Source organism: Coprinopsis cinerea (assembly GCF_000182895.1).
Source record: "Coprinopsis cinerea okayama7#130 chromosome 7 map unlocalized cont3.7, whole genome shotgun sequence".
Taxonomy (NCBI): domain Eukaryota; kingdom Fungi; phylum Basidiomycota; class Agaricomycetes; order Agaricales; family Psathyrellaceae; genus Coprinopsis; species Coprinopsis cinerea.
In genome coordinates this window covers 992,273-1,015,810 of record NW_003307538.1, presented here as the reverse complement: position 1 = coordinate 1,015,810, position 23,538 = coordinate 992,273, and the positions used below count along the sequence as shown (strand labels likewise).

Here is a 23,538-nt window from a genome sequence, read left to right as displayed (position 1 = left end):
TCAGCGCGGTTAACTCTCCGTTTCAGGCTCCGCTCAGATCCAGGCTATTTGCTTGAAGTCACCACCGTGAATGCGCTTCCCCACTCCAGTGACGATAAGTGAGCCGACCCAAGTCGCGACAGTCTGTATGCAAGTCTTATCAAGACATCTACATCATCTGACCCTTTCCTCATTTTCCATAGCTCGGACCGCTAATGGGTCCACAGATCTCTGGCCAATCCCACCCCGGTCGCCCCACAGACGACAAGATAGGCTCGTTCTCTCGAGAGCCGTGACGAAGCGTGAAGCCAAGTAAACCTGCCCCTTATCGAAATGCTCGGACCACGACTTATCTCTGTGTCTGTGCCTAGGAGCGCTGGAAGGAATGTTTAGCGCCCGGGATACATAATGTTCTCTTGGCATTGCCAGCAAGCGCTCGGCGTGTACTACCGAGAACGCCGAAGACGTGGGTGGTGACCGGTGATGGTTTTATGATTCATGTCATTCTTCCTTGACGACATCCTCGAGTGTATGTTCTCTTCAATGCGGGTGACTGGTGAGCCCTGATATTTCAGTAACGGTCAATGGACTTCATGACATAATATATCATTCCAGGAATGTCGCTAGTACAGTATGCGCGCACTAGTACGTCGCTTGAAAGCTTGACGACTTCTTCGAACTCGTGGCTTTGGGCTGCGATTGCTGTTTGGACCAAGCTAGTGGGTTAAGCGCTCATGACCATTGATCTTCGATCTTCCATTGAAGCCTCGAGTGGGCGGTACCCCAAGATGCTGAAAGCATGATGGTATCAATTCTCCCTCCAGAACAGCCTTGCATGGCGTAAACCATCATTGTCAATTATATCCGAAAGATGGCCGAACTGTGCAAACCACCGCTCCTCGCAGATTTGATGCTTTGAGTTCGGTCGATTCAGGCAAGGGGTTGGGCATTTTTCTCACCAATGTTCGCTGGGTGATACATGTTGTAGCCCCTCTGCCCTGCCACTGTTCCACGATTTCGTCACTGCTGCTTCCATCTCGCCTTTCCTTGGACTCGGTCCTGATTCTCCCACTGCCATTCTAAAACCCCAGGTGGTCAGCTGCCAGTGATCGTCCTTCAACTTTCCCCTCTGGTCAGGAACCCTTCTGAAGGAGCAGGCTTGCCTCTTCCCTCCATGTCCGTCGGCAGCCATAATGGCTTTCAATGCTAGCAGCAATCAGCCGCGCCCAAGACGCATCCTGGTCGACGACGTGGATCGCTCTATTTTGTACAACGGGCCTTGGTTTACAGACCACGACAGTCATAACGAGCTTGGAAACTTTGGTCCTCCGCTGGAACGGACGCTTCACGGTGTACCCCCGGAAGCAAGTGCGAGTTTTGTATTCGAATATGAAGGTGAATCTGTTACATGCGTCTAAAATTCTCGCTTTACTACAGCTTTGACGTATTCCACAGGAGCAGGATTCGATGTCTGGGGGACAGTCAGGAATAATTTCGATGCAACATGGGAATGTATCGTCGACGGAGAAAACATCGGGCGGTCTGGGTTTCGAGTATCAGAACAGTCGGCAAATCGTCACAAGCTTTGCGAATGGCAGTCAAATTCTTTTGGACATCACACACTCATGGTCAACGCGACGTCAGGACGCGACACATTCCTATTCGACTTCATACGATATGTTCCATCGCCATCTCGTCCACCACCGAGGGCTACAACTCTCACTGAGATACCCAACGAGGACCCTGTGATCAGCTACGATGGTCATTGGATGGTAATCCCCGGGTTTGCACATTTGACTCGAGTCGCGCAGTCGTCAGCAACAATCAGCTTCGATGGTGCGTCCTGGTTGCATGAAAGTATACGTACTTGACATTGATTAATCTACCATGTCTGAAGGCACGTCCTTGGAGTGGTATGGGTACACTCCAGACGAGTTTCCCATCGCACCGTCAGTGGCAGAGTTCTCGGTTGACGGAGCACCGCCCATTACATTCATTCTTCCTGGCCTCGAACGTGGAAGAGACCCGGCGCAATACAACCAACTTCTCTTCGCAACCGGTCCATTGCGCCAAGGTCCTCACACTGTAGTGGTCACCCACCATGGAAGTCAGGCCCCCTTGACTCTCAACTATCTCATCATCAAAGAAGAGTTTGTCCCTCCTTCATTCACAACCTCTTCACCCGCCACGGAATCCGCAGTCCCACAAGAAAATCTCTCCAATCCGCCAAGTCCGGGGACGATAGCTGGCGCCGTCATTGGAAGCATATGCGCCGTTAGCCTCATCGTTCTTGCGGCGTTTTTCTACCTGCGACGCAGACATAAATCAGAGCTACCAATGATCCAACCCCTACCAGGTTTTGTGAAGCCCGAGGCATCCGCCCCTCTCGACATCGACATCGTCAGCTCTCGACTGAGCGACGACATGGGTCCCAGCAGCAGACCGGGTTCTTTCCCAGCGATAGCCGCACATGCGCGCCGGAGAAGCACTGCCAGGCGGTTTAACCCCGAAGTGCGGTCGACAATTAGCTCAGTCAATTTGAACCCGCCACCTGTTCAGCATGCTCCCCCGAGCACGACCAATACGGGAGACGTCGATAGCATTGTGGAGGTTCCGCGACCCGTGGCTAGCTCTTCCGATGTCGCCAACTCGCAGCTGAACCCGTATGAGTCTGGGTATCCATATGGTGCGATGCAGCTGGCTGATTATCAGAGGTTGGTGGAGGCGACGAAGGACCAGGAGGCTCGCGCCAATGCGAGGGCGAGGGATAGTTACATGTAGCTTGTAGATGTGCATTTGGTAGATTGTGCTTGTTCTCTCTGCTCCTTCTGTTTACCGTGTTTATTCCTTCATTTAAACTTTCATTCGCATACCCTTTGATACCATAGCTGCATCGTTCCAACCCTTGTACATTACCTCGTCGCGCCTTTGATTCGGATGATTGAGAATTCTGACCCCGAGGATATTGAGGGTCTGAAGAGGCTCTGAGTAGATATACATCTGGTATCACAACACAGAGGGATAACAGTCGTTGTTACAACTTTCCAAGTGAGAAATGCGGTTGCGAGCGCTCTTCGATAGTTTGAGACCACCATGGCGATCCTAGGATAGGGGCGTTTCCATTTACAGAAAGCTTCGTCATCAAACTGATCCGAACTCGATTCCGAGCGCTTACTCAGCTTCACTCTCAGTCATCTCTCTCAGCAGCGCCCACCATGGAAGGCTCGATTTCTGTCAGAATCTATCAGCTTCGAAGGCGACCTTGTTGTCGCCAATACTCCAAACCGAACCTACGATGTCGACGCCGAGCATTGAAGCGATGAACATCACAGTCTCATCTCGAGGGACAGCCCACCGCCTCGCCTTGCTCCCAGATTCACTTCTGTCATCCCTACAAGCCGAACTCGAGAACCTGACCGGAGTACCTGCGTCCCTGCAGAAATTGATTTACAAGGGGAAGAAAGCAGGCCAGGGCAGTGACTCTGTGACCCTTGCTGATGCCGGGATCAAGGACGGAATGAAGATTCAGATGCTTGGAACAACCACGAAGGATCTGGATGGGCTAAAGGACGTGGAAGACGAGCAGAAGAAACGCGAAAGGATTTTAAGGGAAAGGGCGCTGAAGCCACAGGTTAAGGTGAGTCGCCTGTTATCCCTAAGGTCTAATGGAAGGCTTACCTGTCTGCAGCCTCGTTCGACGGGTCCTGGAGGAAGTTCGATAGCAACCTTGTCCACCCTCAATGCGTCACCATCTACCTCTCAGTACAGGTTTCATGATATCAAACCCCTGGAACACCTGCCCAACCCCGAAACCGCTAGGGCTGTTCTCGATAAGCTGGCCACAGATCCAGCTATCCGCCATGTTATGCAGAAGCATCGCTTCACCGTCGGCGTATTGACGGAGCTAGCTCCTCACGAACATCCCGAACTCTTGGGCCTCAATGTCAACAAGGGAGAAGCAATCAAACTACGGATACGGACGGATCGATATGACGGGTTTCGACTGTATAAAGAGATCAGAAGAGTGCTGTGCCACGAACTTGCGCATAATGTCTGGGGAGATCATGATAATAACGTGAGTCAAGTCGGTGTTACTGGAAAGGAATTGCCGCTGATATAGTTTTAGTTCAAGGAATTGAACTCGCAGCTGAACCGCGAAGTGTTCGAATACGAGAAGTCTGTGATGGAAGGAGCACGCACGTTGTCTGGAACACCGCTATCAGCATTCTCGTGGGATACCCCTTCTTCAGAGCAGGAAGCAGAGGCTCAGTCGTACGTTCTCGGTGGTTCTGATGTGCAAAGGATGGCCTCGGACGGGGACTCTCCCGAACAGAGGCGTCGGCGTGTTCTGGAGGCCACTTTGAACCGATTGAGGAAAGAGGAAGAGGAACTGGAGCAGAGTTGTGGAACAGGTCACTCTATTGGATCTTCGTAATGGATTGTGCTTGTATCTGGCACTAGTGGACATGGAATATCATCAGTAATTACACCCTCCCAACCCGACTCATGCGACGACTAAGCGTTGGAATAAGCGCCTGGGTAACCTCCGCAGACCATTGGCGCGGCGTCTATTGATGACAAAGCCGCCCCTCTTCAAGTTCAAGTTGGAAGTTGACTCTGATTTCTTGTTCACAACTCTCATTAGACTCTCATTAGCCTCTCATTAGCTCCCTTTCATCTTTAGTCAACATGCCACCCAAAGGATCAAGTCTAACTCAGACAACGCTGTCTTTTGGCAGCTCGAAGCCTTCCGCTGTTGCTGCCAAAACCAAGAAAGCAGCAGGGACTACCCGTAGTGCGGGGAAGAAAGCCAATACGGTCACTACAATCGACATCTCGAGCAGCGAAGACGAAGAGGAGCAGAGGAACTTGGACGACATTCAGGAACCGCAACCACCTAGCGACTCGGAAACGGAGGATGGTATTGAGCAACACTCAGACGAGAAGCGACCCGATGGTTCTCGTGTTCTGCAGCCGACCAGTACCAAAGCGGAAAAGTCAACGACAGCGGTATCGAAAGCGAAGCCAAAAACAGCGACCCACGAAACTGTGAAGGCCGCAGAGAGCGCTGTGAAGTCCAAAGTGTCCGCGGAGAAAGCAGAGGTGGAGTCACGGCCACACCTCAATGTCAAGGACCCTGCATATAGCAGGCTCTTTGCGGAAGCTAGGCAGAAGAATGGGTACCTGCCAACAGGTAAGCCTGGCGCTTCCAATAGCAAGCTATTTTATGCTAATTAGCGCGTGCCTAGTCCATCCCAAGGAGGGAGAGAATCGCATACACGAGATATTGAGGGTGTTCGACCTGTCAGTTCCTCCCTGGTTACTCGCTACGCACGTTCTGATCTTCTTTCCTTGCACCGCCAGTTCCTACGAATATGGACCGACGGCTGGTATGACTCGGCTGGAGAGGTGGCAGCGAGCGAAGGCCTTGAAGTTGAACCCACCGCAAGAGGTGAATTGAAGTATGGTTCCACCTGCCTTGGACGCTAATACTCTGCCATTTCATCAGATTTACGACATCTTGACTACTCAAGAGGGAATTATAAGACCTGACTATCGTGACAACGTCCTCGCGGGAGAGGTCTAAATTGCCTAATTGGCACCTTTGGTACCGCCTTCCATATGTCGACTGTCTCGAGGCTTACTCGGTGTTTGCGGTCCTGCTATCAGCTTTTTGGCTTATATGCGTACATTGCTTGATTTTTTACTGCGACATTGTAAGCGGTTGCTCCCCTTTCCGTGCAGATCCTCCCGCTTACCCAATCCCCTTCGGTCTCGCAACCTCGGTCGGTGCCCGCATCGCAGAATATACTACCAACACAATACATTTCATTGGCCGGTACTTGGGCTCATTAAACATCTATCGGGCCCACACTGCAAGATCAGACAACGTTTTCAGGGCTGTACCCTTTCTACGCAGGGTCAGTACGTCAGATATGTCACAACTACGAGCTGTGGGTACCCTATTGGCTTTTCTTGCCTATCATAACCAGTGCCATGAGGATTGAGCGTTCTCCGCCGCCTACGAATTTTCGAGGAATTTCCTTAAACGGAGATTGAGCCGCTGCGATGTCCGTTGTCCGTGTCTTCTGGAGAGCCTTTCTAGGCAAAATCCATGGACTAGAAAGAGGGTTGTGTCAGAACTAAGTGTTCCGAAGCATTCGGAGGAGTCCTTGTTGTCGGATATAACACCATCGAAGGTCAAGTCCCCTAGCCCTTTTCCAAAGCTACCCGCTGTGCTTCTCAGACTGGCAGCATTGTGCCTGTCTTGCATCGCCCATGGCCGTCGAACAGAACCAAAGCGTGGAGTCCACTACAGATGTCTTGATCATTGGTGCTGGGCCAGCTGGGCTCATGGCGTGCCATGCACTAGCGAAGCTCGGCATTAGGGTTAGGATCGTGGATAAGAGGTGGATCCCACTGACCCGTGCAAGGACTTCGCTGGCTTATGCTACATGTTTTACAGACCGGAAAAACTCATCGCTGGACAAGCGGATGGAATTCAACCTAGGACCATGGAGATATTCCAGGTATGTCCCAGCCACTGGACTTTCCGTAGTCGCCAACCGACTCATTGATTTTGCAGAGCTACGGTCTGCTTGAACGCCTACTCAAGGAAGGCAACCAGATACACACAGCGGTATGTGTGGCCTGTCCCCTATCCTGGAGGGAGCCAACCTGTTACTACAGGCCTTCTATAATCCAAATGCACATGGTACAATTGAGGTAGGCGGTGTCGCACTATTCTTAGACGCCGGCAAAACTGACGAGATGGTACCCTCGGCTATCCCGGTAGCTGACTGATCGGGTGCCGGATGTTACTGCGCCTACAGCGAGATACCCTTTCGAGGTATGTTCTTACACCTCTGCCGTGTCCTGTTGCTCCTCAGAACAGTAGCTAATGATCTGGAATAGGTTACTCTCCACCAGGGAGCGATCGAGGCCATTTTCATGGACTCTATGGCTGCGTCGGGGGTGGAAGTTGAGAGGCATGTGGCCCCTGTCTCCATCTCCCTCGATGAAGCAGTAGCCCGGGTCTATGACAAAGAATGTTATCCGGTCAAAGCTTCTTTGCGAAACCTGTTCAATGGCAATTTGGAAGTTGTGAACGCAAAGATTCTCATTGGTGCTGACGGTTAGTTCCAAAACGTTCATTCGAAAAATCCGGATTGGCTGAACTGAATGTGAATAATCTAGGGGCTCATTCATGGGTCCGCAAATCACTCGGGATTGCGATGGAAGGCGAGCAGACCGACTATGTTTGGGGGGTCATTGACATCGCCGAGCCAGAATCAGATTTCCCAGATATTCGCAACAAAGCCGTCGTGCATTCGAATCATGGGACATGTATGGTCATCCCCAGAGAAGGAGATAAGGTTCGAGTGTACATTCAGCTAGATGATGGAGCGGTGTTGCAGTCTATAGCAGCGAACAAGAACAAGTCGAATGGACGTATTGATATGACGAAGTTGGCTGTAGGGCCAGAAGATCTGTTGTGCGTTGCACAGAAGATTCTCCATCCATATACGTTGAGAGCAGGAGGTGGAAAGTTCGAGTGGTGGACGGTCTATACCAGTAGGTCGACTGGTTTCACTTTATGTCTTATGCTCAGACTCCTCCCATATCAGTTGGCCAACGCGTTGCATCACAGTTCTCCGTGCATAATCGGATATTCATTGTAGGTGATGCTTGTCATACACACTCCCCTAAAGCCGGTGAGAGGCATCCAATGATTTTGACAGTGCAATTGAGTTGATGGTAACTCTAGGGCAGGGGATGAATGCAAGCATGGGGGATTCACATAATCTCGTCTGGAAGATATCTGCTGTCCTTAATGGATGGGTGGATCCAGATGTGCTTGATACTGTGGGTATATATCTGCCTTCTCGTTGCAATTATTTATCCATCCTCATTCAAGTACGAGCTTGAGCGCCGCAAATATGCGCAGGATCTTATCTCTTTTGATAGAAAGTTCGCCAAACTATTCTCTGGGAAACCGAGAACAGAGCAATATCAAGACGGTGTCAGTCACGAGGAATTCCTCCAGTATGTGACATTCCTCATCTCCCGCCCCTGCCCTTCCGGGGCCTGACATCTTAAATCAGGATCTTTCAGACATTCGGGGGATTTACCAGCGGAATAGGAATGCGTTACCTTGGCTCAACCATCACAGACGCAGATCACACAAATTCGACTCGGGGCATCAAGGTCGGGGAAAGATTCCCTCCTCGCCCAGTCGTTCGGGCAGCCGACTCCAGGCCTATGGACATCCAAGATCTCCTTCACTCGGATGGAAGATTTAAGGTTCTCGTCTTTCTTGAAGGGGAGAAAGAGGCGACCATCGCTTTGGAGGCCCTTTCGATCGAACTGGAGCATGTCACTCGAATGTCACCCGCAAACAACCTGTTTGCTGTAACCGAGGTACTGACGTTCATCGCGGGCACTGGAGACAGTCCGAGGGACGTTTTGAATTGGACATCATGGCCCCTCATGCTAAGGTCGCATTGGTCCAAGTAAGCCTGACACCACTCGATGCTCGGCTGAATCTGATTCATTCCGTACATCCAGGATCTTCGTCGAGAAACCGGACGGGGCAGAGTATTCACCAGAGGTAATCGTCGTAAGGCCGGATGGTTACATTGGGAAGATCATTCCCTCCCACTCCCTCGAATCACAACTTTCCAACTACTTCTCTGGGTTCCTGAGAAAGAAGACGCAGAAGTCGACTTGCTACATAGGGCCAGGTCTCGACCAATCCTGAACGATGTTTTATCACTATGCATCTATGATAACGGCGCGCTGTTTCCAAGCATGACAGTGTTACTTTCTATGCCCATAGGCGATGTGATTTTTAATGGCAACGGTGGCATTTTTCAACGGAGTATCTTGGATCTGACCCCCTGTTAATCATAATGATGAGATTATAGGGTTAGAAGCTATCATATATCAGCCAGTACGGGTATATAAGGAACTCGTAATCGCGGTTCAACCTACATCCAACCGCCATTTTCCCGCCACGATCCATCTCCTCTTTCTCCGATGCCGTTCCTGGACCAAAGGCGATCCAAAGCGTCTTACACAGATGTTCTCATTATAGGCGCCGGCCCTGCGGGGTTGATGGCATGCAATGCGCTTGCGAAGCTTGGTGTCAAGGTCAGGATAGTTGAGAAGAGGTAAAGAGTACAAGTCATCTGGCCTAGAGGAACGTTACTGATAGCATGGAAATTCGAAAGACCGCATAACATTACGGTAGGACATGCGGACGGAATACAGCCAAGGACATTGGAGATTTTTCAGGTGGAGTCAGTTTGAAGCATGACGTGGTGCATGTCTTAACCTTCGAAATCTCAGAGCTACGGTCTTCTTGACCCCATCCTCAAGCAAGGAAATCAGATACATGCCTCAGTATGCGTGTCAGTCCCGTCGTCAGCCGTCAAAATACTGATCCGCATGTCTTATTTTAGGCCTTCTATGGCCCCGACGAACAGGGATCTCTCCAGGTACTCAGTTTTAGAGTTAGGCGCTTGTAGGGTATGACGACGACGCTCCCGAACAGTTGAAGAATCGAGTGGCACCAGTTGGAGTACGAGATGCCAGATATCCATTTGCTGTACGTTCCTTTGCTTGATGTCAAGTTTCAACCATCTGGTCGGTAGGTCTGAGCTATCTTGCCACCATTTAGCTTGCTTTACCTCAGTCAGCCGTCGAAGAGGCATTGAGGGATTCTATGGCAGCCGCAGGCGTACAGGTCGAGCGGCCCATCGTCCCTCTGTCGATTTTGGTGGACGAAGAGGCGAGAAATAGTCACGACGGAAATGCTTCTCCAGTCCACGTAGAGCTACATGACCTCCATTCGAATGAACTAGGGGTCGTGCATGCCAGATACGTGATCGGCGCCGATGGTAAGTCCACTCGACGAGGTCCTTCGTAGATCCTACAACGAAGGGGGTGCTTAAACTGATTTAGGCGCACACTCCTGGGTTCGGAAGACCCTCGGGATTGCCATGGAAGGAGAACAAACCGAACACGTCTGGGGCGTCATAGACGTCATAAACCCCACATCCGACTTTCCGGACATCCGCAACAAAGCCCTCATACACTCGGAACAGGGGTCCTGCATGATCATCCCAAGAGAAGGAGATAAAATTCGACTGTACATCCAATTGGACGACAGGATTGCCCTTGAATCACTCTCCGGTGCCTCAGCCAGAGAGCCCGCTAGGAATGGCCAGCGGATCGATAAATTCAGCTTGGGCCCGGCGGACCTGTTGGATGTGGCGCAGAAGATCTTACATCCATACACCCTCAGAACCGAAGGTGATGCTATTGAATGGTGGACCATTTACACCAGTGAGTCTCGCCTTTGTAGCGCCTGTTATTGATGAAGATTGCAAACAAGTGTTCTTAGTCGGACAACGGATAGCCTCGAAGTTTGCAGTGAACGACCGAATATTCATAGTGGGTGATGCCTGCCATACCCATTCTCCAAAGGCCGGTACGATGCACCTCGCCCAAGTCGTTCAAAGCGCTCCTAAAAAACGATGTAAATGTTCCAACAACAGGGCAGGGGATGAATGCAAGTATGGGTGACTCGCATAATCTAGGTATGTCGAATATGGCTGTGATCCCACCGACGTACTTGGTAAACCTGGGGATTGTTCACATTCGGGGTACAGCCTGGAAGATAGCGGCTGTCGTAAATGGATGGGCAAAGCCATCTCTACTAGAGACAGTGAGCTCAAGTTCCGAGTCAGCTGTGGTGTAGTCCTGCACTAATACACTAATACATGTGCACGTCCTTGCCCCTATCCAGTACGAACATGAAAGGCGACGATACGCACAGGACCTGATTTCATTCGACAAGAAATGGGCCAAACTATTTTCCGGAAAACCGCAGACAAAGGAACATGGGGCCGGTGTAACCCACGAAGAATTCCTGGAGTAAGCGGGAATGATCCATCCCCCATTAACGTATCGGACTGAATCATGGACGCTGCAAGGGCCTTCCAAACTTTTGGCGGATTCATCAGTGGAATCGGAATCCACTACCTTCCTTCGACCATCACCAATACAGACTACGAGACCGCCGCGAACGCGAATGGCAAGGTCGCGATTGGCAAGAGGTTCCCCCCTCACGCAGTTATCCGAGCAGCCGATTCGAAGCCGGTCGACTTGCAAGACCTCCTACCGGCAGATGGAAAGTTCAGATTGCTCGCCTTCTTTGGCGACGAGGACGAGATGGGATTCCGAAGCACTACGAGCTCGTCGGTTGGCGAGATTGGCATTCCAGAAGTTGTGGTCAAATTGTCCGCCGTAATCGAACAAGTGATTGGAGAGTTCTCATCAGAAGCATTTGACGTGCTCAGCATCTTGACCGTGGACGGAGACCCAAGGGAGAGTGCTTTGATTTCGCATCTTGTTTCATGGCCTCTTGTGTTGAGGTCGCATTGGTCCAAGTAGAATGTACTCCCTTTTCGACGTTTCATAAGCTAACATTATTCTTAGAGTCCTGTTCGAAGACCGGAAAGACAGACTGTTCAGCTCGCCCTCGATCGTGGTGGTACGACCAGACGGATACGTCGGGCCCATCGCATCACTCCACGAAGCTAAAACGCACCTCGCCCGGTATTTTTCCGGGTTCTTGAAGCGTGGAGCGTTATAGGACGGAATCAACGCATATGCATGGCAGAGTGAATGCGTTTCCAGGAATGAAAGAGATCACGATTGCTGTAAAGTATTATACAGTGAATGAAGATATCTAGGCGAGAGTCAGATAACAAGGACGGGAGGGAATAATATATGATACAGGGAGCGCGGATAAGGGGACACACGAGACGATCGAAAGCAATGGACAAGCGATGGGACAGCATAGGAAGAGAAAGGCGACACGAGAAAACTCGATCAAGTCCTCCGACTCCGCGCTACAGGTGGAGCCTCAGCACTATCGAGCATCACCCTCCTGGGTCCACCGCCCACACTAGACATAGGCTTCGCGGAAGATGTACGCACACTCCCGGCAGCTGAGGCCTTCGCCGCGGAACTAGCAGTCGGTTTTGCAGTCTTGCTCGCTCCTGCCGTCTTTCCTGCACTACTCCTCGATGTCGACTCCTTTGTCGAAGGTGCCTTGAACACAGGCGAAATCTTCCCCCCTCCCCCCTTCCCCTTCTTCGCATCTCTATCATTCTCCTTCTCCAAAGTGCCCGAAGTCTTGCGCTGGGTCGTCGAAGAAGTAGCAAAGGTCGCTGTGCCTGCTCGACTCTTGCCTTTATCCCTCGTAGAGACAGCCGGTTTACGCGCGTCAGGGAATAACGCACGCCCCTTCATCGTCGTACGCGTCGGGGCCTGAGCGACGTTCGCTTCCTTCCTCTCCTGTAAAGGCACATCCGGCGGACTCTCGCTCACACCCAACTCTTGGGCAAGCGTCAAAGGGGGCTCAGAAACGGGCGAGTCCGAATCAGCCCCACCCAGCACATCCTCTTCTTCCGACACAATAGAAAGTTCGGGCAGCTCCGGTACACCCGGTGGTGTATCGGCCAACATGAGGATTCGGCTTAGTGGGCTGGGCTTGGCTGGTGAATATGCGTGAACCATGCGCTGTGCGAAGGGTTTGGCGACCGGGAAGGCGCGCTTAGGCGGTTCGGGCGTGGTAGGGGTATGAGATCTCTCCGGCTCTGGCTGCCCGACAGGAGCGAGAGGATTATCGTCATATTGGGTCTTGATATCACCAAAGTCCGGAGGGGAGATTGGTGCCGGGGGTGGGAGTGCGGGTTGGGAAGGAAGGGACGCATGAGGTGAAGGTGGAGGTAGCACAAATGCACCTGGGAGTAGGGACGTTGGAGGCGCGAGAGTCGATAGCCTCGCGAATGAAGGCAGCACCTCCGTTTCGAATGCTGGAATGACTTTGGAAGGCGAGGAGAGCGATCGTTTGGGTCTGTGACCTTTGCTCGATCCGACTTTGGCGACGAATTTGGCGGGTGATTTGCGCGGTGACTTCTTGGGAGGTTTAAAGGCCGCCTTCGCCACTTTGTGTCGCCTGGGAGGTGAGGCTGGGACATACTCAGGCTCAGGCTCCGGTTCGAATTCCGGTTCCGGTTCCGGATCTGGTTCAACGAGTACCACAGCTGACGCCTTTTCCATCTCCCATGCTTGTTTTTCATCGAGGAATTTCATTCGCTGGGCCTAGCCACGACTGTCAGAACCTCACGTAGAAACGAAACAATGAAGACACTAACCTCCAGACCAGCTTTCTCTGCACGCAGCTTGGCCGCAGCAGCTTGAAGTTTTTCTTCCTCTTGTTCAAGCTCCTGCCTTATCTTCTCCAAACGTTCCCGTTCCTCGTCTTGCAGCGGGTTATTCAGTTCCATACTGATTTCGCCCAGTTGATCGGCTGAATTGCGCTGCTGCGCTGCAATGGTATCGAGCAGCGTTTGCATCTCCTCTGATTGGGTTTCCAATTGTTGTTGGTATTCAGCTAAGCGAAGGTCAGTAAGAAGAAATATTGAGGATATCGAGTGAACGAACCAATTTCATCTTTGAGGGAGGCGATGGTAGCTCGAAGACGCTGGACTTCATCATTGGAGGCCTTGGGCTTGGTTGGTTTCTCATCGGAGGATGTAGAGGGTAAGGGCGGGGCGACGAGTCGTTCTGAGACTGTTTCGAGGTTGTCGCGAAGGTCGGAGAGGAGGGTGGAAAGTTTCTCGTTGGGTGTGGTGATGGAGGCGATGGGGAACAGCGTTGTCGTTGTGAATGGATATGGCTTAGGACAATTCAGTATTAGCCTAGTGCAGATGAGGCGGTATACACACCGGTGGTTCGGTAGGTTCGACAAGGAGTGCTTTCGTCTGGTATAGAATCCGCTGTATCGAATTGACCGCTTTCAACACAAGCATCTTGAGATGCTTGTTATCTTCTACCAATGCTGCTCGCGCTTTCTCCGCCTCATCCAGAGCGACTTCAAGGAAATCAGGACCCTTGATCTGGTTTGTTCGACCCTCTATCGCAGCGACATTTGCACAAGAGATTCCACTGGCGGTTGTCGACAATTTAGCCTGGCTATCGGCCAGTTTTTGCCACTTCTCGGCTAATTTGTCGATTTCCTTCTCTTTCTTCTTGAGTTCTTGCTGATGCGCTGTCCGTATCCCTTGGAGAGATGACTTGGTTCGTTGGAGTTCCAAGCTGGTTTGTTTATGGGCTGCTTCTGCATTCTGAAGGGTTCGCTGGGTCGCTCTGTGCAAAGGTCAGGACTTGGGCGGGCCTCGAGGCTGGATCGGGCTCACGCACGTCAATTTAGACTTGTGCAAATTCATTTCACGTTCTGCGTTGGCGGCATTGTCTAATGCTGTCTGGTGCATCGAGGTTAGACGTTGGTGGTCGTAGGACAGTGTTCGTAGCTTCGTCGACAAGTCTTCTGTTCGTGACATGTCTTCCTGTGCATTTGTTGGCTCGAGTTCGATGTCGACAAGTATAAACTCACCATTCTCTGGCTCAGTAGACTCATAAGACATTTCACCACCCTCTCCGAGTCCTTGTTCGACACTCCATCCAAACATAGGCCTGGTGCTGGTACGAAACCGTGTGCGATGAGCTGGGAATTGACGTATTCGAGGCTCGATGTCGAGCAGAACGAGTCTGAGGTGTCATTTCCTATCGAAGGCGATGAAAATTCAGAAGGAGATGGGTGCGCCATGTCCCAGTGAACGCTCTTCTTGGGAGTATAGGCCATTGTGGAGGTCGCTGGCCAAGTTGAATCAGAACACGCTCAGCCTAAGACGCGCGTGATCTCCATCACGTGTCCGCGTTCCCCAACCGTTGGCTGTTCCGGCGCTTACTTTATTTTGGGTCGAAGGATTTGCCCTTGACTTGCTTAAAATCACAGAAACTACAAGCCAAATTCATTTATTGTAGCCCCTGGATAGTAGACTGGGTATACCATGAGCGCTCAGATAGGCTCGGTATTCCCACGAGGCAGAGGGCGGTGCAAAGCAGGGACAAATAGGAGGCTGCTTACGTGAGGGATAGAGTGCCTTCCCGTTCGAGGAGGTCGATGGACCTGAGCACTGAACTGATTCCACCGACTGCGCCTGCTGTATTTCTCGATATCACGACCACAGCTTCCAAGACGACCTGAACAGTGAGGAGTGGCATGCCTGGGGTTGCCGTATTACCCAGTTCTCCAGGGCTCGGAGGCTTCGGAGGATCGTCGAATGGGCCAAGCAGCAGTAAGTGGATGTCACCCATTCGCGACGGCCACAGCCAATCAACACCGATGTCTTCAGCCAATTCTTCCAACGGACCTAAATCCCAGGATGCAATGTCAGTCTCCGAAATCAAGGCAAAGGCCAAGGAGGCCGTTCAGAAGGAAGGTCGTCGAGCGTCTGCTATGTCACTCATCAAAACCGCCCGGGCCCAACTGCAGAATGCCAAAGACTTTGAGGTCAAGGGCGACCTGAAGAGTGCTCTGGCATCCTTTATCAAGACTGCGAGCTTAATGAAGATGGCCATGGATTCCCCAGAGTTCTCCCAATTACCCATTCGCGAGGCGTGGAATGACCTGGTCACAGTACGTTTCTATTTCCTGCCCATTGCTTACCGCGAACGCTAAACTGTCTGTAGGGCGACTGCAAGGACTTGACGCAACGGACGAGGGCGGTGGAGGAGAAATTAAAGGCGATCGAAAAGCAGGCGGCGTATGTGTCCGAGTTACCTCTGCAATTGCCCGGCGTACTGACCATGTTTCCCCAGCGACGCTGCTCAGAACGATGGTCCTGAAATCAAGGCTGGTGGTTCAATAGCTGAACGAGTACGAGCTCTTCAAGATAGTGGATTGTCGGTAGGAACTGCGAAGCGATTCTCACGCGAAGTAGCGAATCTACCAACGCCTCCCACCTCCCCGTCCCGCATCACAACAGCTAACTCGAACCCAGTAATCTCCTCAATTGTCCCGCCAACACCTGTCTCTCCCTCCCCGCATACCCTGGTTTCGCCCTCAAGCTTCGGTCCGCCATCACCGTCTTCGTCCCCGTCCTCTTCGCCGCAGTTTGACATTCAGGGCTTCTCGCAGACATTCCCTTCAATCGATGAATTGGACGAACATCCAGCTTTCTCACTTCCGTCCGTACCCACAGGCATCAATGGAGAAATACACAAGCCTACGCCGAAGCCCCTTGCTAACGGCGATGCTGGGCCCTCACCCTTGACATCATTTCGGAACTACGCAGTACACATTGAGAGGCCGTCCAGTACACCTATTCCACCAATCGGCAATTCCTTCGCAAGTCGACCTGGCTCTCCATCTCGATCTCCCTTCAAGCCGTCCAACCTAACATCATCCTCAACTCCCAAAATCCAAATTCCCAATACTAATTCAGCCCTGCCCAAGGACCTTTTAAATTATATCCGCGAGTACAACGTCTTGTTAATCGACGTTCGCAATCGAGAGGATTTTGACAAGGAGCATATCAAGGCCTCTGCCGTCATCTGTGTTGAGCCTACCATTCTGAAACGGGAACAGTACGTTTCGGCATTTCTGTCCTCAAGCATCGGCGCACTCACCCCACTTACTCCATCGTAGTGTCAACGCAGATTCTATTGAGGATGCCATGGTTATCGCTCCCCGCGGTGAAAGCAGTCTGTTCGAGAACCGTGACAAGTTTGATCTCGTCGCAGTTTACGACCAGTCGTCCAAGTCCTTCGGCGATGCAAACAGTCCCCTCTCCATCCTCGTTCGGATCATCAGCGAACAAGCTTTCAAGAAGATGCTGAAGCGGATGCCCATGATGCTCATTGGTGGCATAGACGCTTGGAAGCGGGACCTGGGTGGGGCTGAGCTGGTCAAGGGTGAATCGGCACCGATAGATGTCCCGCGAACTAATTCCGGCGCGCCAGCATCGAGCGCACCTGGTTCCACGGAAGCGCCGAAGGCAGCATCGCCTTCAAGTCCGAACCCCAACAACCCGTTCACCAGCCCCATGTTTAGCGCTTATGCCGCGGGTGCACTCCCCAGTACTTCTCCCGATCCGCATCAAGTCTGGACGCCTCGACCGAGCTTGAACGGCCATGTACCATCGTTCTCATTAGACACTTCTGCACATTCAAGGTATTTAATCATCGGTCCCTTGATGGATTCGTGACTGATGGTTCGTATAGGTCTCCGGCCGACCACTCTCCTTCCCTACAGAATGGCACATCCAATTTGACACGCCGCCCAGCTATGGTGCGACCAGCATCAAGCTCGATATCCTTGTCCCGGAGCAGATCTGACCTTGTAAGTGTGCCCGTGCGTAGGCTTTCTTAGCAGTGACATTGACTCTTTTCCCAGCCGATATCACCACTTGCTGCTCCTCAACTCAATGGTCATTCTTCAGGACCAATATCATACCCCTCATTTCCTCGTCGTATATCCCCAACCGCTTCTGGTTCAGCACCTCCAACTTCTTTCCAACCTCCGCCCGCATTCGATATTGCATCACCCCCACAAGCATCCATCAACCCATCCACACTCTCGCGTAGACGCAGCGATTATGTTGACCAGTCACAAGAAGCCCTTTCTGCGCTCCAAGCACGTAGTCCCATTGACTATCCCGAGCTGTCAAACCAAATCCTTCGACCTCCACCTTTGGCAGCTGCTCCTGGTCTTGACAGGCAAGACAACCGACCAAGAGTGCAACATGCTACCTCGCCTTTCTCTGCCAACTCGATGTTGCAAGCACCCAAAGCTCCGCGCATAAACTCGGACTATCCGCCTACCTATTGGACGGATGTGCAGATTGGGACGTCAGGATTGAAGAACTTGGGGAACACATGTTATATGAATGCGCCGATACAGTGTCTGAGTGCGACTGTGCCGTTTGCGCGGTTCTTCACTGGTGCGTGTTTTCTCGGTCTGAAGGGTGTTTATTTGATGTTTATCGTCGTTCAGAGGGCCGGTGGAAGACTGCCATCAATTATACAAATTCCCTTGGGTCTCAGGGTAGGCTAGTGCAGGCGTTTGCCAAACTGGTACACGAGATGTGGGGAGGTGACCTTCCATATCTCACACCGATGGATTTTAGGGTGAGTCTTGCTACCCAAATCTTTTGGAATTCTTGCATCACGCATACCTATTCCTGACGTATGCACTCCCAAATTAGAAATCCATCTGCCAACTGAACCAACAATACATCGGCTCCGACCAGCATGATTCCCAAGAATTCCTCAGCTTCTTGTTAGATGGGGTTCACGAAGACTTGAACCGGGTGATGGTAAAGCCCAAGATTGTCGTCACACCGGAACAGGAGGCAGAGTTGGAGAGGTTGCCGCCGATGATTGCGAGTGATAGGGAATGGAGGAATTGGAAAGCGAGGAATGATAGCATTATCGTTGATTTCTTCCAGGGACAGTTTAGGAGTCGGTTACAGTGTTTGACTTGTGAGAAGGTGCGTTAGTGCTTTGGTTTCTGCAGTGGTTTTGCTGATGTCAAGGATGTGGTGGTAGACTTCGACGACGTATAATGTTTTCTCCATTCTTCAAGTTCCGATTCCGAATAGTCGAAGTTCGAAGGTGCCACTGCAACGTTGTTTGGACGCGTTGTTTAATGAGGAGGTGTTGGAGAAGGATGATGCTTGGTGAGTTTCGGCTTTCTTGGGTCCCGTTCGACATGCTGAACGCATTTTCTCTTTCAGGGATTGTCCTCAATGCAAGACCAAGCGAAGAGCGTCCAAGACCCTTTCCCTCGCCCGCTTACCGCCCATCCTCCTCATCCACCTCAAGCGCTTCGAAGCCAACGGCAGGTTCTCTGACAAAATTGACACCTTTGTCGAATTCCCTATGAAGTCGCTCGATCTTACGAATTACATGCCTCCGCCACTCCCTCCTGGTGCTGATAAATCCGAGATTAACGGCGGAGTACCCATGTCACTTGAGGACCCGCGTACACAGGTCCCTCCCTACAAGTACGATCTGTACGGCGTGACCAACCATTATGGCAACCTGAGCAGTGGCCATTGTACGTGTCTCATTACCTCTTCCCGCGTTCCGTCGACGGTAGGCTAACCGGTTGACAGATACCGCATACATCGCCTCCCGCGGAGGGTGGATGCTCTGTGACGACAGCAGCGTCAAACCCATTGATCCAAGACAGGTCGTGGTAAGTCATACTCCTATTGGTCGTCAATAAATTAAAAAGACAGCGTGCTAATAATACTAACAACGAAAACTACAGAACCAAAAGGCGTATGTCCTTTTCTACAAGAGAGTTCGCGCGTAAGGACCTGCTTTGCGTTATTACATACGTATTACTACTACCTACTACCCCCTTCCTATGGTTATTCGTGATTCGTTCGCTCTTTCAGAACAGACAGACACCCGGATGTATTTCAATCGACACCCCATCCCCTGCTGTAGTTTATTGTATCATCATAGTCAAGTTGTCTTTCGTCTTTCGTCTCTCGCTTCTTCCTTTCTCCTTGGCATTCACATGTTGCATTCGCCCATTCAGACTCCTTGGACGACTACGCGTGTGGAGAGGCCAGTGGTGTCGCGTTCATTGATAAGAAAGAGCATCGTGCCTCGTCGCTTCATGCCTCGTCGCTTCATGATATCATCATACCCATTGCCTTGCCGTTGACCTCGACGTTGGCCTCAAAGTGACATCGATGGCAAAGCCACGTCTCTTTGGAAGCTGTAGGCGACAAATCGACGACGGGATAGAAAGCCGGAGAGAATTGCGTGTTGCACTTGCTGCATTCGGGTTCCGTGGTGGGGAGTTCTTGTACCGGTTGCATCCCGTGTGCGTGGGGATCGCGTAAGTTGAGCAGGGCGTCCAGCCGTTTGGCTTTGCGCAGCAAGCCATGGGCTTGGCCTACCTGCGCTTGCTTGTACGCCTGGCAATACACCTGCAGCGCGGTCTGTGAACAACGAGGTAAAGATTCAATGAGCCATGCTGTCATTATTGATAAAGGTGAAAAGGCAAACTGCGCACCTCGCCACCCTCGTTGGTTTCGCAAATGTCATAGATGTCACGTTTATTGTGATCATGCATCTTACAAGAGATGAGGGCACTCATGCAGCCTGATTCACCCTTGAACGTCGTTGTGATGGTCGTATCTCTTCGGCTGCTCTTCACCTGGAATAAAGTGTAAGTGGTTTGGGCCACGTTCCGGGATTTTAGAACGCACTGGTTGGATCTCGAAGCCGAACTTGTGCCCCTCTTTCCAGGCGCAAGATACATGGAATTCTCGATAGCAGTCGCTGCATTTCACTACCGCTCCCTCCATCTCGCCACACAGGCAACATTTCTGACAGGAAAATATTCGGTCAACGGGAAAACAAGGGGGAAGTATAAGACTTACCGTTGTCCAACGATGTTTCGCAATGGTACTCATCCCCTCTACAAGACGTAAACGAGACGCGTCCGTAAAGCTCAGCTCCGGTAAAAACACTGCACAGATGACATGAGTCCAGCCCTGTCCTTCTGTTGGTTTGCATGCTCGTAAGAAGGTATCGGCTGGTGGCCATGGCTTCTGCTTCTTCTCTTCGGGTCCAGAACGAGGGCAAAGGAGGCAGTCGTAGTTCTGGATATGAAAAATGAGCCGGGATGAAAGGAAAGCATGATGTGAGAAGTGATGCCTACAATGGAAGCTTCCATGGTCTCTTCGTTCTCGCACAGTTCGCACGTCCACTCGTCCACCTTGGCTGGACCGACGACTGCGCCCACACATCCTGATTGGGGTGAGCCAAGTCTACGCGATGGAAAGGGAATGCAACACACCTGCATGAGCCCGGAATTGGCACTTTTTGCATCGAAGGACCTTGCCGAGCGGACCCTGTTTGTGGCAAGCGAAGCATTTGACCTGCGGGGCTGCAGACACCACTGGTGGTGGGGTTGACTGCACAGAAGCGCTAGTCTGGATCGACATGTCATCACTCAAGTTCATGGAACACTGATAAAAGCAACGTACTCTTGCCCGCTTGGCGCTAGGACCAGCCGGGGGTGTTCCCTCACGCTTCTCTGAGGTCTTCGCCTTCGAAGTCGGCAGGGACTCTTCTCGTATTGGACGGACATTGAGATCAGCATACTTCCTCCAGTTCGTACCGCATGTCTCGCAAAGGATGTTCGTTGGCAATCCCTTGGGGGCTTTCCACCATTGAGGCGATTCACGTGTACGACAAGCACCACAACTTGGGGACTTGGACGGTTGTGCGACGATCGAACCTTCATCGTCACCTAAGCCGACGCGTTGACCATCGCTTCGTTCCGCAGCGGATCGGTATTGGCGATGTATTGGTTTGGCAGGTGGGCCGGAGGTTTTGAGACGTTTGTTTTCCTCCTTGAGCTTGGAGTTCTTCCAGTGCCCGAAGAAACGAACGACCTCTGGCATCGAGCGGTTTGGCACTTCGTCCTTGGCAGCACGAAGCTCGGGACCGTGAAGGGCGACTGCATCTTCAAAGGCGACGACTTCGTCGTGTGACCAGGGACGATCTGTGTACGGCGTTTCGTATTTCTTCCACTGCATCGCAGGTTAGGAAGGGAAAATATAATGTTGGATGGATAAGGCATACTTTCTGTATTCGATTGGGATTCTTCATGTTGACAGCCGTTAATGGACGCGCCGCGAGAGCTGCATCAGAGAAACGGAAGATGACTTCTGTTAACCAGTCAACGCTGTAACGGAGCTTGGGGTCATTGGTTAGGCCCTTCTTGCATGCTTCCACTGGGAAGACCAGGAATATGAGTCAAGCATGTGCTTGCAGTTATGGGGCCGGCGTACCTTCAGCCACTGTCAAAGAAGGTTGTAAATAGATTGCCGTTGAAAGGATCACTTCGATACGTACCTTCCGACTCTGTCAATGAGTTGATAACGCCGAGAACTTCCACTGTGTTGTCACCACCACGCTCTTCGAGGTCTAGCATTTGGTGTGAGATGGTGTATCAAACCCTATGCTTATTCGCATACCTGGGGGGTAATTGTATGGATCCGGTCCTGGAGGGACATTTGCCTGGTATTTTGGACCGTGCCTTGTGGCTGTACGAGGGAATATTAGATCTTCTTCGTCTATAGTGGAGTTAGTGATGTTATTGGTAAACCCGCGGCGAATTCGCTCACCCAATGTATCTTCCGCCACAGTATGTTGACTGATTGAAGGTGATGTCAATTCAGTCAGCTTGGTGAACGAGGATAAAACCTCACCCGAAATATCTGAAAGGCCACATCTTGAAATGTTTCACAGGAAGATTCTCCTCCTTCTCAGCCAGGGTCTTGTCCTTCCTGGGCCGACCTCGTCCTCGAGCAGGTGGGGCATTCGACCTATGGGCCTTCCCCGCGGCCGAGCTGGAAGGTCGGACGTCATGGCTGTCTACCTCTTCTTCGTGCCGTCGAGAACAGGGGGCACAGGTCCAGCCATACCCACGGGTAGGTTTCGCGAGAAGCGGAGGCTGGACGCAGCGCATATGGAAGAAGCGTTTACAGCGATCACATTGGACTGTATCAGCGCTGAGTGGGCGTTAGATGTCGATCAACTCGTTTTGTTTCGTCGAGCTTACCTGGGGCACCATTTCTGACAGTTGTCACAAAGGCGGATGTGGTCGGTCAAATCAGGGATGACCTCTTTCTCCGCGACGATATATTCATATCGTGAAATAAGAACCTCTCGAATGTGGTCGGGGACTAGATGGAGAAGGAAGGTTTAAATTAGGAAAATGATCAATATTTATGACAAAGACTGATTTACTCACGGTTTCGTACGTCCCTCGATGGGATAACTTCAAACTCTTTCTTGATGTAGGGGTCGAAAAGGCGGTTGAAGTAGAACCGGTCAGGACGTTTCTTCCAGCCAGATAAATCGGATATTTTGTCTCGATGTACCACGTGGCACTTGGCGCGAAGCTGATTGATGTCGCACACTTCCGAGTATATGGCCGCCAAAAGCAAACGTGAATCCGCTACAGGGCGGTCGCTGACGTCGCTGGGACGATAATACCAGGCGAGACGGACCCTCGTATAATGGTAATTTTTGCCCTCCTCACCCTTGGGTGCATCTGCGGGTGGCAAGAATTGCATTATCCGTCCGACTGAGTAGGGCGTGCCATCCCGAGTGTCCCAACTGGGGGAACAGTAAACGTGGTCTGAAAAATATGTAAGGGTTGTGTACTACCTGGGGGATACTTTGAATTGAGAATATTACCATTAACTTTGACGAGATCGCCGTTTTTCAGGTAAACTGGAATCTCGTCGTCGTTCATGTTCATGATGGGTGGTTACGCGGCTGAGCTCGAAATCTGAGCTCCAAAAAAGGGAAAATGGGGTAAATAGAAAAGAAGGTGAAGAAATGGGTCGAGTGAACGAGTATAAAACACCCTCAGATATTTAGAGCCCGTAAAACAAGGGAATTCAGGCTTTGGGCGTCAGAAATAAGGAGAAGGTGGAGGAGAGGAAACAAGAGGTGTAAATTCGAACTCCGACGTCTCTAGTGGCAGACAAATCTCGCGGTCCATTCAAAGTCCTGATTGTCCGGAATGGTAAATTCACCCAATCCTCCTGGGTATATATGGCATGTGAGATCCCGTTGACAGGGAAGCTACCA

General features: G+C 51.4%; 8 protein-coding genes across 8 annotated transcripts; 6 read left to right on the top strand and 2 right to left on the bottom strand.

The window, feature by feature from the left end:
• Window positions 1-1,172: 1,172 nt before the first annotated feature.
• CC1G_00780 (hypothetical protein) lies at window positions 1,173-2,760 on the top strand (the record flags this gene model as incomplete). The annotated part of the gene is made up of 3 exons (XM_001831181.2): window positions 1,173-1,374; window positions 1,435-1,815; window positions 1,877-2,760. The coding sequence occupies 3 exons, from the start codon at window positions 1,173-1,175 to the stop codon at window positions 2,758-2,760; spliced, it is 1,467 nt and encodes a 488-aa protein (XP_001831233.2).
• Window positions 2,761-3,274: 514 nt separating this feature from the next.
• Window positions 3,275-4,477, top strand: CC1G_14811 (hypothetical protein; the record flags this gene model as incomplete). Its single annotated transcript, XM_002910786.1, has 3 exons — window positions 3,275-3,616; window positions 3,668-4,054; window positions 4,106-4,477. 3 exons carry the CDS (start codon window positions 3,275-3,277, stop codon window positions 4,412-4,414), a joined length of 1,038 nt encoding a protein of 345 aa, XP_002910832.1. The 3' UTR covers window positions 4,415-4,477.
• A 143-nt stretch (window positions 4,478-4,620) lies between these two features.
• Window positions 4,621-5,837, top strand: CC1G_14810 (hypothetical protein). The gene is made up of 6 exons (XM_002910785.1): window positions 4,621-5,173; window positions 5,229-5,283; window positions 5,344-5,431; window positions 5,489-5,587; window positions 5,650-5,696; window positions 5,785-5,837. The coding sequence occupies exons 1-4, from the start codon at window positions 4,669-4,671 to the stop codon at window positions 5,564-5,566; spliced, it is 726 nt and encodes a 241-aa protein (XP_002910831.1). The 5' UTR covers window positions 4,621-4,668; the 3' UTR covers window positions 5,567-5,587; window positions 5,650-5,696; window positions 5,785-5,837.
• A 421-nt stretch (window positions 5,838-6,258) lies between these two features.
• CC1G_14809 (FAD binding domain-containing protein) lies at window positions 6,259-8,740 on the top strand (the record flags this gene model as incomplete). Its single annotated transcript, XM_002910784.1, has 12 exons — window positions 6,259-6,389; window positions 6,446-6,509; window positions 6,566-6,619; window positions 6,670-6,705; window positions 6,776-6,829; window positions 6,895-7,114; window positions 7,177-7,554; window positions 7,608-7,694; window positions 7,748-7,845; window positions 7,898-8,025; window positions 8,085-8,492; window positions 8,548-8,740. The coding sequence occupies 12 exons, from the start codon at window positions 6,259-6,261 to the stop codon at window positions 8,738-8,740; spliced, it is 1,851 nt and encodes a 616-aa protein (XP_002910830.1).
• Window positions 8,741-9,018: 278 nt separating this feature from the next.
• CC1G_14808 (phenol 2-monooxygenase) lies at window positions 9,019-11,641 on the top strand (the record flags this gene model as incomplete). The annotated part of the gene is made up of 13 exons (XM_002910783.1): window positions 9,019-9,152; window positions 9,213-9,276; window positions 9,331-9,384; window positions 9,444-9,479; window positions 9,536-9,589; window positions 9,662-9,881; window positions 9,946-10,329; window positions 10,388-10,474; window positions 10,542-10,583; window positions 10,656-10,711; window positions 10,793-10,920; window positions 10,980-11,435; window positions 11,485-11,641. The coding sequence occupies 13 exons, from the start codon at window positions 9,019-9,021 to the stop codon at window positions 11,639-11,641; spliced, it is 1,872 nt and encodes a 623-aa protein (XP_002910829.1).
• A 239-nt stretch (window positions 11,642-11,880) lies between these two features.
• Window positions 11,881-14,701, bottom strand: CC1G_00777 (hypothetical protein; the record flags this gene model as incomplete). Its single annotated transcript, XM_001831178.2, has 6 exons — window positions 11,881-13,158; window positions 13,212-13,450; window positions 13,501-13,735; window positions 13,785-14,205; window positions 14,260-14,405; window positions 14,453-14,701. The coding sequence occupies 6 exons, from the start codon at window positions 14,699-14,701 to the stop codon at window positions 11,881-11,883; spliced, it is 2,568 nt and encodes an 855-aa protein (XP_001831230.2).
• Window positions 14,702-15,244: 543 nt separating this feature from the next.
• CC1G_00775 (ubiquitin carboxyl-terminal hydrolase 4) lies at window positions 15,245-19,222 on the top strand (the record flags this gene model as incomplete). Its single annotated transcript, XM_001831176.2, has 12 exons — window positions 15,245-15,538; window positions 15,592-15,665; window positions 15,721-16,488; window positions 16,550-17,074; window positions 17,125-17,242; window positions 17,297-17,843; window positions 17,897-18,030; window positions 18,108-18,392; window positions 18,451-18,581; window positions 18,639-18,961; window positions 19,020-19,102; window positions 19,178-19,222. The coding sequence occupies 12 exons, from the start codon at window positions 15,245-15,247 to the stop codon at window positions 19,220-19,222; spliced, it is 3,327 nt and encodes a 1,108-aa protein (XP_001831228.2).
• Window positions 19,223-19,547: 325 nt separating this feature from the next.
• Window positions 19,548-23,015, bottom strand: CC1G_00774 (ZNF1; the record flags this gene model as incomplete). Its single annotated transcript, XM_001831175.2, has 14 exons — window positions 19,548-19,862; window positions 19,937-20,080; window positions 20,133-20,252; window positions 20,307-20,528; window positions 20,588-20,676; window positions 20,726-20,843; window positions 20,916-21,464; window positions 21,517-21,668; window positions 21,790-21,861; window positions 21,912-22,010; window positions 22,062-22,090; window positions 22,146-22,448; window positions 22,499-22,622; window positions 22,691-23,015. 14 exons carry the CDS (start codon window positions 23,013-23,015, stop codon window positions 19,548-19,550), a joined length of 2,661 nt encoding a protein of 886 aa, XP_001831227.2.
• Between the last annotated feature and the right edge of the window lie 523 nt (window positions 23,016-23,538).

Coding starts and splice junctions, on each gene's coding strand:
- CC1G_14810 (XM_002910785.1), top strand. CDS start 4,669: ATGCCACCCAAAGGATCAAGTCTAACTCAGACAACGCTGTCTTTTGGC. Junction 5,174..5,228: donor GAATGGGTACCTGCCAACAG/GTAAGCCTGGCG, acceptor GCGCGTGCCTAG/TCCATCCCAAGGAGGGAGAG. Junction 5,432..5,488: donor AGTTGAACCCACCGCAAGAG/GTGAATTGAAGT, acceptor CCATTTCATCAG/ATTTACGACATCTTGACTAC.